Source organism: Liolophura sinensis, chromosome 12 (genome assembly GCF_032854445.1).
Source record: "Liolophura sinensis isolate JHLJ2023 chromosome 12, CUHK_Ljap_v2, whole genome shotgun sequence".
Classification (NCBI taxonomy): Eukaryota; Metazoa; Mollusca; class Polyplacophora; order Chitonida; family Chitonidae; genus Liolophura; species Liolophura sinensis.
The window spans coordinates 5,180,605-5,194,894 of record NC_088306.1 but is presented as its reverse complement, the minus strand read 5'-3'; the positions used below and the strand labels follow the sequence as shown (position 1 = coordinate 5,194,894).

Genomic DNA, 14,290 nt, shown 5'->3' with positions numbered 1-14,290 from the left:
TTGGGCTTGTCTTACGTGCATATGTAAACATACTCTGTGCCTGAGTGAGAAAAAAAGCAAATTTTGGGAGATGAACGAAAACAATAGTGCATGCATCCTTCTGGAAAACTGAAGGAGGGATACAACGAAAAGCTTTATTTAGTAAAAGAAATAAAGTGCATTTAATTACCTTTTAATGAAAATGTGCTTAGGATATTAATTTGTGGAATCGGGAAAAATGTCCCTTTTTTGCACAACAAAAGCAGTCTCAAGTGTCTGTTGATGGCTGAAATTTTGATATGGAAATATCGGTGTTGGGAGGGTTAAATATTCAGTAATGGATTAAGCCTTTGCAAACTTTAGCCAAGTATAATCTGGACGTTGAATTAGGATCGTATTAAATTCTCAATACCTGACTGTGTTTTCCGTGTGGATCGATGTCTGGTGCGTTCATTAAGCTGGGGTAAACAATAACACGAATAGAGCCCTAAGGAGCCTTATTATTGATAGCACTATCTTCACGTAAGGAGATATCAAATATGCAAAGAACAAACAGTACGTTGCGTGGGTTATTAATGGCGTGTAAAAGAGACAATTGCATGTTTGGCACAAATACAACCTGAACTGATTCTCTTTGGACGTGATATTTTCCACTAACTTCTTTACCAGTTGTTATTATTCTTCTGTTATACTGCGTAGACAATGGTTGGATTCCGTTTGATGTCCTGAGTGGACAAAGAATAGGGTTATTGCTGGCAATGGTAGGCAATCACGCAATGACCCGCGGTTGTTTGTGGACTTGGGCATGTAGTGATTGGCGCGCATTAGTGCCGTCAGTGATGACCGATTGCTTTGATAGTAAGAGTGCATACACAGCATAAATCGTTAGCCCACATACAGAGCAATTTGGTTATGTTGTGCGAACTGTTTATATTCACTTCCTCTTTAAAGATGAGGTCTTTGTTCCTTTGCGATTTGCGCAACTTACTGGAGCGTTGACCATCAAATTGTCGTGCTGTTTTAAAATCTTGGTTCCAAACCAGAGTTCAAAACCCAACTGGGGCTCACATCACTGTTCACTGGCCCCAAACCTTTCAACTTGAGGGAAATATTTGCATGAAATATTTGGGGCAGCTTACTTGCCTTCGGTAAGCCTTCTCAGTGAAGCAGCACTAAATAAAAGAGCGGTGGAAATCCGTCCTGCAACAAGGAGGCACATTACACGTACATGCACCCTAATGATTCCTTCGTCGTCATATGACTGAAAAATTGTTGAGTACGACGTTAAACCCCAAGCACGCACTCACTCACTATACATAAGTTCACAAAATCTGTGATTCAAAATATGGGCCGTATAGGGTTGGCAGACTTTTATAATCAGGCATTCCAAAACGCCAATCGCTTAAGCAAGTAACTTGCATTGATTTATGTAAATAAATAGTCTAATACAGGACAGAATTGGAAAATAAGACGAGTGAAAAACGTGAAAATTCAATGTTAAAGTTGCTTCATTGGAGAATATGAGACTGTTACCGAGGGCACAACAGTTCGGCTTACGTACCACAGTGTGGTGGAAGCCCCAGAATTTCCTTCAAAAGCAATAATCGGAGTTTTGTGTTCGAACTCTTTTATCACTAAAGGTAAAAATAGCGCTACTTTACCATGTACCTGTCAAATATGCAAGGCAACTAATTCTGATTACATTACCAATAACGTGAAAATGGTTTCGCACAATGTTTTTTTGACGAACGATGGAGATTAATAACATTCTGAAGGTTTAAGGAAAATGGTGCCATTTGTACCTCCTGAACCCGGTGAAACAGATGTTGGTGCCATTTGTACCTCCTGAACCCGGTGAAACAGATGTTGGTGCCATTTGTACCTCCTGAACCCGGTGAAACAGATGTTGGTGCCATTTGTACCTCCAGAACCCGGTGAAACAGATGTTGGTGCCATTTGTACCTCCTGAACCCGGTGAAACAGATGTTGGTGCCATTTGTACCTCCTGAAGATGTTGGGTAAATTAATGTCAAAAAAATAACATTTTAGGTAACACTTCGTTTACATTTAACGATCAGAGAGATCCGAATGCGAATCTTCCACAAATAATCTATAGATGCATCACAATTCAATTACAGTACCAGAAGTTTGGTTGAAGCACAACGGTTCGATTCACAAACAACAATAAATCCCTTGCAGTACCGCAGTTCCACTAAAAAGCACAATTCCTCAGAAGCACAATTCTTTCTAACGTTAAAATAACCAGGTCATTTTCGGCTCTTGACCAATTTGTCACGGAGCAGAAGTGCTCAACTGTAGCCCTGATTACTTCTGATTACACAAGCTTTACAGTCTTGTCCCCAGCGTGATGGATGCGGAAGAGTTTACGACTGAGAGAGCCGAGCAACTCCTGCCTTATGGGCCTACTGCAGCTCTACATGACATATGTTATTGTTCTCCGCCCAAGGCGAACGTCCCTGGAGAATCCGATGACTGATGGTAAACCAGGATTTGTGTTTGTGCTAGCTGGTATTTTATGAGCCTGTTTCTGATGTAATGCTAGTAATACGAGCACTCCGTTATCTGCTGTACTGCTACCGAGTGAAGCCCCCTGTCTGGCGCGTAACGCTGTCGATGGGGGGAATCCCTAGAGGATGAGCTATCCATGGCATGTAATGAGACCTTGACACGCTGTATCACCCTGCTACAAAACCTCCACGGTGTGTGTTCAAACTGCTTCACGGAGAATTGAAGTCTACAGCTCTCAGTCTGAGAACCGTCCCTACGGGAATCCGCTGGAAAATAGAACGTAAATTAACATCCGATATGTTCTTAGCAAATCATCCGAAGTAATTTTTACAATTCGTTCTCACTGTACTCGACTAACGTCCGTACTAGAATGTGTATACTGGTTCCTGTACGCTTGACCAAGGCTTGTGGGCTAAACCCACTAAACGAACTGTGCAAGATATCCCTATTCTACACTTCAACCGAAACAGTGCCGTCCAAGTAAGATAATCACAAAGCCCGTTTCATCACAAGCATAAAGATAATCATTTCCCACAGAAAAAACACACCCATGTTTGTTTGTGCGGTGGACCGAGACCGCTTTACGAGAAAATATCGGATGTCTCGGGCCTCTTAATGTGACAATCTATTGCTGTCGAATTAGAATTCAATTCTTTGTAAATCCAACAGTACCACACGGCTATAAATTCAACATCGCAATCTGCCACAATAGCGTGTTATTCTGTCATTCAACATTATAATCCTGAAAAATAACTCTATACAACCCTATATTGCTTATTGGGCCCCTATATTGTATGTAAGCAATTCAGTGTTCTAAGACATAAAAGAGTTGGCAAGATACTTTATTTAACCGGTTAGATGTGACTTATTCCCAATTACCACGCTGTGGTCGCTCCTCTGATATTACTCCCTATTTTATTAGTCTTTTATATTCATGAAAGAGTGAAAAAAAAATCCGCTGGAATCGGACTCGAACCAGCGCGTTTGTGTGACATGTTCAATACTGTATCGATTTAATAGTCGAGTGGAGTTGTTATTTTAAAAAAAACTGCTTTCTCTTTTGTCGCTGTAAGGCTCGACCAATGTTTGATGCTAATATGTTGGCTATAAATAAAGATTGAATTGAATAGAATTGTAAGCTTGAAAAGTTACTATCGCCCTTTATCAATGCCAAACATGTCATTCCAAAGTTTAAATGAACGTAGCTTCCCATTATGTCAACGTCAATATTTTTTCGCACATGATGCAAATTAGTTAAGGCTAACCGGTACACTTTTTTCACTTTATATTGATAGCCAAATACTCAGTATTTTTTGTCTCCTTGAAGCGGTCGTTTTGAATGTACGGCCATCAATTCTCGGTTTATTACTTTAGTATTCAAATTACGAACAAGGTATCTTCACGGCTGTTTTTTGTCGCTGTATGTTTTTCACCGTGCAGCAGATCCTGTTCAAGCATTCCGCGAATCATGTAATCCCTGGTTGATTTATGGAGAGCGATTACTCTGATTTCTCGGTTAATAAGATATCCATTTCGACTCGTCCATACGTAAATTGGCACAGGTCGTTAGCTGAAATGCTCTTTTATGCATTCATATTAAACGACTAATCATTTTTATTAGGCTCGTCCTTTCGATGAATCAGATGGCCGTGAATGGTTGTCTATTTTTTCCTGCGTCCGTAATCCGGGTTTTGTCAGCGCAGTAATCGACTCAGAATTTATATCGGATAACAGTTAGCTTGTTTTCTTCATTCTACTCGATTTCTTCTCGGCACACAGGGGTTTTAATCTATTTCTCTTGCCATGGGTGATGTGTTTATCATTGCACTGCTTCAGCATGGAGACCGCAAACATGCCACATTGGTGGTGAACATCTCAATTCCTGCATGTAGTGTTCTTCATCCAGATACTGATTGATGGATTGATTAATAATCGATTGACTTGTGACGAATGGGTTGATTCTAAGACTGGCCATCTCGGTGATTGAATACACGTCCCTCTGTTTACTAACAGATTTAATGAATGAATGGAAGTGAAAAATTGTTTTTATTTTTTCAGTTTCTTCTGTCTGCCCTAATCTATTTATTCGTAGATGAATTTTGTATATTTATTTATCTATTTACTTTGATTGGTGTTTTACGACGTATTCAAAAATATTTCACTCATACGTCGGCGGCCCTTATTATGGTGAGAGGAAACCGGGGACACCCACGACCATCCGTAGGTTGCTGTAGACCTTCGCACGCACGGCCGGAGAGAAAGCCATGAACTGGACTTGAACTCACCACGACCCCCTGCTGAGAGGCTCGTGGGGCATTGTGCCGTGGCTGCACGCTAAACACCTCGGCCACGGAGGCCCCAATTTTATATATTTAGTTGTTGTTTAACGACCTACACAAGAACATGTTTATTTAAATATGATTGGAGTTTTAGGGCGTAGTGAAGAATTCTTATATGTCGGCGCTTAGGATTATGGGTAACCACCAACCCCAGACATGCAGATACCTACGAAGTGGTTAACTGATTGGGTTATTGATTGATTCATTGACTCGTTGATTGATTGGAACATTGTCCCCAATATGCCACAGCGTAGGCTTATGCACCTTTTTGCGTTGAAATTGTTCTAACAGCTCACCCCGTCTTATTGGAATGTATTGGAATCTGACACAAGTCTGGATCTTTTCTGACACCCATATGGTTGACTGTTAATGTCTGTTTTCACACCTAGATGGTTGACGTCTGGTATGCGAATGTCTGTCTCCACCCCTAGATTGTCCACCCCTCGGATGGTTAACGCTTGGTATACGAATATCTCTTTCCACGCCTAGATTTACAATAACTCAATGAAGCAAACTGGACTGTGAGTTTTATATTTGGTTTAAACAGTTTACTTTCATAGTTTTCATTTATTCCTCTTCAGGACATGCCGGGTGGAGCAAATGGTCCCCATGGTCAGCGTGTTCGGTCACGTGTGGAAGTGGGGTCCAGACACGTGTCCGTCATTGTTCTCTAGAACCCGGGGAGACCGGAGTGTGTGTGTATGCAAACCAGACGCAGGAGTACCAGTGTTCAGCTGAAAAATTCTGTGACCCGAGTGAGTAGAACTAGCGAATGATCGAAAAAGTGTGAAAAACCCTTCTCTGACTCAAGTGAATAGAAATAGCTAATAATCTAAATGTATGAACCCATGTGCGATTCAAGTGAGAAGGACTAGCTAATGATCGAAAACATTTGAACCGGGGCCTCCGTGGCTCAGTTGGTTGGCGCGCTAACGCAGCGTAATGACCCAGTGGCCTCTCACCAATGCGATCGCTGTGAGTTGCTGACTTCCTCTCCGGCCGTAAGTGGGCGACCTGCGGATGGTCGTGGGTTTCCGCCGGGTTGTGCCTGGTTTCCTTACACCATTATGAAGGCCACCGTCGTATAAGTGAAATATTCTTGAGTACGGCGTAAAACAGCAAATAAATAAATAAATGAATAAAACGTATGAATCGAGGTGAATATATATAGCTAATAATCCAAATGTATGAACCCTTGTGTGACCCAAGTGAGAAGACTAGTTAGTAATCTAAAACACAAGAACTCTTGTGTGACCCAAGTGAGAAGACTAGCTAATAATCTAAAACACATTAACCCTTGTGTGACCCAAGTGAGAAGACTAGCTAATAATCTAAAACACATGAACCCTTTTTCTGACCCAAGTGAGCAGGACTAGTTAATAATCTAAAACACACAAACCCTGGTGTGGCCCAAGTGAGCAGGACTAGCTAATAATCTAAAACACACGAACCCTGGTGTAACCCAAGTGAGCAGGACTAGCTAATAATCTAAAACACACAAACCCTGGTGTGGCCCAAGTGAGTAGGACAAGCTAATAATCTAAAACACACGAACCCTGGTGTGGCCCAAGTGAGCAGGACTAGCTAATAATCTAAAACACACAAACCCTGGTGTGGCCCAAGTGAGTAGGACAAGATAATAATCTAAAACACACAAACCCTGGTGTGGCCCAAGTGAGCAGGACTAGTTAATAATCTAAACACACGAACCCTTGTCTGACCCAAGTGAGCAGGACGAACTAATAATCTAAAACACACGAATCCTTGTGTGACCCAAGTGAGCAGGACTAGTTAGAAGTAAATTAGACAATATCTCTTTAACAGCTGCACAGTTCCGAGCATGAGCTGTCCATTGAGTTTCTTGTTGGTTTACAACAACAGGTGATTGTATATTTATAACAGTTGATTGTATATTAATAGCAACAGTTGAGGGCATATTTGTGACAACAGTTGATTTATAACAATAGTAAATGGTATATTTATAACAACAATTGGTTGTATATTTATAACAATAGTAAATGGTATATTTATATTAAGCGTCAACTGTATATTTATAACAATGGTAAATGGTATATTTATAACAGTAATAAATGGTATATTTATAACAACACTTGATTGTATATTTATAACAACCGTCGATTGTATATTTAAAACAACAGTCGATTTTATATTTATAACAACACTTGGTTGTATATTTATAACAATAGTAAATGGTATATTTATAACAAAAGTCGATTGTATATTTATAACAACAGTTGATGGTATATTTATAACAACAGATGTTCATGTAGACCTTTTAAGATGACTTAACTTTGTATTCATCAGTTGACGGCAAATGGTCATCCTGGGGCCCTTGGAGTAACTGCTCCCGAAAATGTGGAGTCGGATTCCACGAGCGATGGAGAGAGTGCAAGAGCCCCCCTCCTCAGTATGGCGGCAAAGTCTGTGAAGGAAAGAGGCGGGACGTTGAAAAGTGTACCAACCCCGCATGTCCTCGTAAGTAGTTTTCATCCGGTGTTCCTATCCGTCTGACACCCAGGCTGGTCAGACCCGCCTCTTTGTGGGCCAAGGGACGGGTCTTTCTTGGCTCCATAGACTTGAAGGGACACAGAATCGATCTTTTGCAGGGTTTAGCCAAGGAAAGCCTATTGTCCACTGTCAACCAATCAGTGTCGATTCTGTGTCCATTTAATGTGAAGGTCGCATTAAGGTGGCGCTAAGGTGAAGTAAGCCATTGAGCCATTGTTACGCCAGATATGGATTTGAGCGTAGTATCTATAATGTTACAATGTATTAGTTTCCACAGTAACGTCGTACTGTCTTTAACGTGACGTCATCGTGATGAGGTGTAAAAGGTCCAGCTGCCGGGAGTTTGACACGCCCCCATTGGAAGCAAACAGAGAACAAGCTAGAGCCTGATTTCAGCTTACCTGATTTCAATGGCTCACCGACACTCAAAATTTTGATATTACCGTATAATAGCATCCTCGGACAGGAAATTCTCGAGATTCCACCGTTCACGTGGCCTAGATGCTAATAACAGAAGTCATTTTCACAAAAGTTCGTGATAAAGAACATATTTCTCGAAACTTGTTTCGTAAAAGACGTTGTCTGGGTTATAGTGCCATAATGCGCCGTCATTTGCGAGAAAAGTTACGAAAAATTGATTCACAAAGTCTTGTGAAAGTGGCCTCTGGCCCACAACACTCGTAAGGCAGTTCAGATCGCTTTACATGAATTCCATTGATACAATCTGTGTGTCACACGTTGGCAAGCCAGTCAGTTACTTGCCAAATCACTTCAGTTTACTCCCTTCACTCTGGTTTAACTTATTCATGAAACATCCTTTGTATGAGTACTGGGTCGGGTCACACCTAAGACTTTAAAAGAGGAAGTTGTAGCTTCCTTGCTTGGCGTTCAGCATTAAGAGGATAGTGCAGCATTAAGTCGTCTCAGTGAAGCAGCACTAGATGAAAGAGCGGTGGAAATCCGTCCAGCAACAAGGAGGCACATTACACGCACATGCATTCTAAGGAAACCTTCGTCGTAATATGACTGAAAAATTGTTAAGTACGACGTTAAACCCCAAGCACTCGCTCACTCACTCGTATGAGTAAAAAATATTTGCACATGGCGTTAAACATCTGTCCTATCAATAAAGTAATAACATCGTCATACTTATATGCGTCACGTCCTTATCTCACCGTGATATTACGTTGCCGTCCTTATTTGTCCTTTCATGAAGCATGTGTTTCATGAAGCATATTTAGAAGCTATTAAAGTAGCCCTTAGCTTAGTGCACTTTACATCAGTTAAGGGCAAACTTAGCTAAGTGGGCTTCATGAAGCCGGCCACATGTGATTATGTCGCCATGTCATTGTACAACATTGAAGTCAGGAGACCCAGGAATCAAACCAATGTCGGCTTATACCAAAGACTAAAAATTGTACTTGCTGGATCGCTTGGCGCTTAGCACAGAGAGGTCACTGGTTGGCCCGGTGTCAGTGTAATGTAGGTGGGGTGTCATGTCATGCCATGCCCTCCACAAAGAAGAGGACACAACACATGAACAAACCTAAAGATTCTTCGTCGTCATATGACGGAAACATTGTTAAGGACGACGTTAAACCACAAGCGTACATACATGCATACACGCATACACTTTACAGCGAATTTTGTGTTGCCTTGCCATTTTGATTTGCTTGCAAACATTGAGACGTGAACTACTGACAATTTTACTTATGTTACTTCTGTAGCGCTGTATTTTGGGGATAAGAAGACTGAGTGTAGTGAAGGCATGGTACTGTGCGCTGACGGCGTTCAGTGTATACCGGAGTTCCGACGTTGTGACCGCTTCTGGCGGGACTGTCGGGACGGAAGTGATGAGTCGGCCTGCCAGGAAGGGGAACCCATCGAAGTATATTACTCCAACAACAGCGGTAAGCTCTTTCATTTCTGATTCTGTTTTTAAAATGTAAATCTCAGAAGTGGCCTCGACGACAACAACAAGCACAACTGTTTGTTTTTGCGCGCTTTATGTTCAGGTACATACTTGTAGCCCTTCTTTGTTTGGGCATTTAGGCACAGTCTAATCTCTCTCTTGATAAGGTCTATATCCGCTGTAAAAGTCATTCAAAATGGCGGACGTCTTTACACTAGACGATATTGCACATGATGTGTTTGAATAACTCTGCACTTGTTGCCGCTGTGTTTCAGGTATCAGTGTAACAACCTGTTCCATTGCATTCCCTCTCCTGTCATCGGGTGTTGCCATGTGGTTTGTCGCGAACAGGAGATGATCCGAGTCAACGGAAACAACTTGCCCATCATCTCCTCCTCTCTACCCGTAGCGGCCACCACATTCGTTTGTCCGCGTTGTCTCCCTTTATTTCACCAGCCTGTTCCATTATCGGGTAGACCTTCTATACATTCAAGAAACAAAATTTGCAATTTCCCGGAAATTTTAATCAAACATAAACAACACGGAAATGTTTACTGGAGTTGTTTTGGGCGTAAACTTATTTCACATTCGTTATTTTTAACATCCAATTTTTGGTGTAAATATATTTTCTCTAATTGCTTAGACCTGAATCTCCCAGCCAGCTTAACTGCACGTTATGTCGTCCGTGACGTCTGCATTGAAAAGCTCAGAAAATGAAAAGCACATTAGCACCAATCGGGGAGAAAATGCTTTAACCAGAATTGAGATCCAACTTATGACCTGGAAGCCCTCTTTGTGACACAGTGTGTTTACATCACAACAACTTTATTTTTCAATTTTATAATTTTTAATGCTGTTTAAAGGTGCTACTTGTCACGTGTTATAACACAAAAGCCTTCTACGAAAAAGTGTATTGTTTTATTATTGTTTTCTTTCTAACTAATAATTATTATTTCAATGTGACATATTAACGCACGTGAATATTACAATATCTAACACCATAACGGGTGCTAGTGCACCCAAGACCACTGCCTTATTATGACTTCAGCCTATATTACCTATACTTACATTATTTTATAAAATGCACTGTCTTCCCTGTTACTTAAGATTAAGAGCATGGGGCCCTTTTCACTTCATTGCTTTGTTGGTGGATGGTGTTAAAGCCTCTATATGGGTTTGCTAGGTTTGATAACAGTATTTGTATCTTGAGAGGAAATCAGCCTGATACCTTCATGAAGGTACAACAATTTATTGTCCATCGGACTCAGCGAAATTCAAAATGAAATTGAAAGTGAAAGCTGAAGGGTAAAGGCTATGGAAAGCAACATTTGACTTGATCTGGAGATTCCATGTTTTTGTCATCCTTTGAGGCTGTTTTTCTGGTAGACATGTGTTGACCTCTTCTTTTCTAACCTTCATCTTACGTCGCACTCCTTTTTTTTACGTTTCTTTTTGTTTATTTCTCGACTGAATCACGTGGGGTCATTGCAAACCAACCTTTCCTTCACACAGTACATAGAATGTAATTTGGCAGTAATCAAGGCATTTTCATTCCATTTTTATCAATCTTCAATTGTTGGTATTGTAAATATTACCCTTATGTTTCCTTAATTATATCCAACGGTGTCTAATTCACCACACTGTTTCGTCTCAGATTTAGTCTTACTTTGTGTTGTTCCATCTCAAATTAACATGTGGAAATATTGTTCATGTACATTTTGAAATCTTCGATCAGTATGGCATTTCTGTACATGTACATTCATGTCAAACCATGGATCAGTATGGCATTTCTGTACATGTACATTCATGTCAAACCATGGATCAGTATGGCATTTCTGTACATGTACATACACGTGTAACCATGGATCAGTATGGCATTTCTGTACTTGTACATACACGTGTAACCATGGATCAGTGTGGCATTTCTGTACATGTACATACATGTCAAACCATGGATCAGTGTGGCATTTCTGTACATGTACATACACGTGTAACCATGGATCAGTATGGCATTTCTGTACATGTACATTCATGTCAAACCATGGATCAGTATGCCTTTTCTGTACATGTACATACACGTGTAACCATGGATCAGTGTGGCATTTCTGTACATGTACATACATGTCAAACCATGGATCAGTGTGGCATTTCTGTACATGTACATACACGTGTAACCATGGATCAGTGTGGCATATCTGTACATATTCATACACGTGTAATCATGGATCAGTATGCCATTTCTGTACATGTACATACACGTGTAACCATGGATCAGTATGCCATTTCTGTACATGTACATACACGTGTAACCATGGATCAGTGTGGCATTTCTGTACATGTACATACACGTGTAACCATGGATCAGTGTGGCATTTCTGTACATGTTCATACACGTGGAACCATGGATCAGTATGCCATTTCTGTACATGTACATACACGTGGAACCATGGATCAGTATGCCATTTCTGTACATGTACACACACGTGTAATCATGGATCAGTATGGAATTTCTGTGCATGTTTATACACGTGTGAGCATGGGTCAGTGTGGAATTTCTATACATGTGCATACACGTGTAATCATGGAATTTCTATACATGTACATACACGTGTGAGCATGGATCAGCACGGCATTTCTGTACATGTACATACACGTGTAATCATGGATCAGCACGGCATTTCTTTACAAAATAGTGATCAAACTGCTTCGTTGAATAGTAGAGATATGTAGCCCAGTATTACGCATTTTTTACGGTGACCATTCATGATTTAATGTCGAAGAAAAGGCGAAAATCTCAAATTCATATTGGATATCTATTAAGCCGCTTCAAGTCCATGGCATTTATTCTTACATATTATGTAGTTCATTTTGATTAAAGTTTTCGTACTGTATCTAATGAGGTCTGGAAAATGTGGAGGTGTGCAGTGTCACGTTACAGAATCTGCAAGTGCTTTAATGTGTTAATTATATAATGACGAATGTATTAATTATGTGTAGAGACTAAGACTGGGAGAGGGACCATTCCATGAAGGAATATGTGAGTGAGTGTGCGAGTAAGTGAGTGAGTGTCTGGGTGGATGATTGAAGTGGAACTTAAGAGCCGCTCTGAGCACAGATCTCAGCACGCATGGACTCGAGATAAGCTCAACTTTTTCCTAACTGAAGATACTGTCGTTGAGTAATCATTTTGGGGACCTGTATACGTTCTATGATATTTCTGTATATCTGATAGCGGTAAACGCCTGTGATGTATTACAAACCATTCCGATGGCCTTTTTTGTTCAATTACAATTCTTTGCAAATTATCTAGTTACATGTATTGTGTAAATACTATAGTTTAAAATTTGTTTCATATGATATGTGTAGCTATTCAACGTTTGTATGTTTGTTGCTGGTCTTATTTTCTAAACTTGATAGGAAAATGTTTACAGGTCCTGTCGCTTTGAATATTGCGGTGACTGATTGCCTGGCTGGCGAATGCGTCGGTATGCCTGGCTGGCGAATGCATCGGTATGCCTGGCTGGCGAATGCGTCAGTATGCCTGGCTGGCGATTGCGTCGGTATGGCTGGCTGGCGATTCCGTCGGTATGCCTGGCTGGCGAATGCGTCGGTATGCCTGGCTGGCGATTCCGTCGGTATGCCTGGCTGGCGAATGCGTCGGTATGCCTGGCTGGCGATTCCGTCGGTATGCCTGGCTGGCGATTCCGTCGGTATGCCTGGCTGGCGATTGCGTCGGTATGCCTGGCTGGCGAGTGCGTCGGTATGCCTGGCTGGCGATTCCGTCGGTATGCCTGGCTGGCGAATGCGTCGGTATGCCTGGCTGGCGATTCCGTCGGTATGCCTGGCCGGCGAATGCGTCGGTATGCCGGGCTGACCAGGCGCTTTAGTAATTATATACCTTCCTTCACTCAATAATTTTAACAGAAAGCCTGTTGTCTGAGTGATGTTAAAATGTATTCTGTTATTATAACACAATATGGTGTCATATTCGACAGAATATCCAGTTAGTTTAATAGAATCCTTATGTTGAATTAATAGAATATGTGTGTTATTTTAAAATGAATAGTCTGCTGCAATAACAGAATACATTCTAGCATCACTCAGAAAACAGACTTTCTGCTAAATTTAACAGATTATTCCTTTTTACAGTTTGTGGTTTGGGGTAAAATTTCAAGTTTATTTGTTTAGACTGTTTAAACTTAAACTTAACTCCTTTAACAAAAATCCTTGGTGCCATAAAGGCTGTTTAACTTTTGTAATTTTTGTGCTTTAAAACGTTTTAAAGGCCGCAGACGCTATAGGCGACGTACAGATGCGTTGTTCAAAACCAGAGACCATTAGCGACAACACAAAGTGGTGTTTTGCGTTAAGCAAAGAAAAAAATGATTATATTATACAAGTGATATGTTTAACTGTTACTATAAAAAGATGTCAAATCGATGGAGTAGTGAAGACTGTTTTTACATAGCCTCTTAAATAATATTGTAATCGTTCGACGCTCTTTCGAAAACTGGTATGCCAAATAATGTAATAGAGTTCCGTGAAAGGAGGACGGCCTATCAAACTGCTTCTAGACGTGTGTGTATTTGTTAAACATGACATGACGTACTCTAAGTACATGGCCATTGTTCTCAATCATAATTTTCTAATAAAACAACATTTGTCAGTATATTCTCCGTTGTTTTTTATTATGAGCATCAAATGTTAGCCTGGAGCCCCCGTGACCGAGGGGGTTGTTAGTACGCCACCAACGGCGCGGTGACGCGATCGCTGTGAGTTCAAATCCAGTTTGTTGGCTTCCACTCCGGCTGGACGTGGGAAGGTCTTACAACAAGCTGCGGATGGTCGTGGGTTACCCCCATGCTCTGGCCAGTTTTCTCCCACCATAATGCTGGCCGCCGTCGTATAAGTGAAATATTATTGAGCACGGTGTGAAACACCAGTCAAATAAATCTATAATTCAATGAAATGTTAACCTCTAGCTTTCGTTGTTTTGGCTGCA

General features: G+C 41.0%; 1 protein-coding gene across 3 annotated transcripts in view; it reads left to right on the top strand.

Annotated features, from left to right (window-relative positions):
* Window positions 1-11,868, top strand: part of LOC135479033 (thrombospondin-1-like) — a 38,598-nt gene extending 26,730 nt beyond the window's left edge. For all 3 annotated transcript variants that reach the window (XM_064758741.1, XM_064758740.1, XM_064758742.1), the window contains 4 exons: window positions 5,429-5,602; window positions 7,173-7,343; window positions 9,104-9,286; window positions 9,564-11,868. In XM_064758741.1, coding sequence (XP_064614811.1) covers window positions 5,429-5,602; window positions 7,173-7,343; window positions 9,104-9,286; window positions 9,564-9,646 — 611 coding nt within the window. In that variant the 3' untranslated portion in view covers window positions 9,647-11,868. The remainder of the gene's footprint in view (window positions 1-5,428; window positions 5,603-7,172; window positions 7,344-9,103; window positions 9,287-9,563) is intronic.
* The last annotated feature ends 2,422 nt before the right edge of the window (window positions 11,869-14,290 follow it).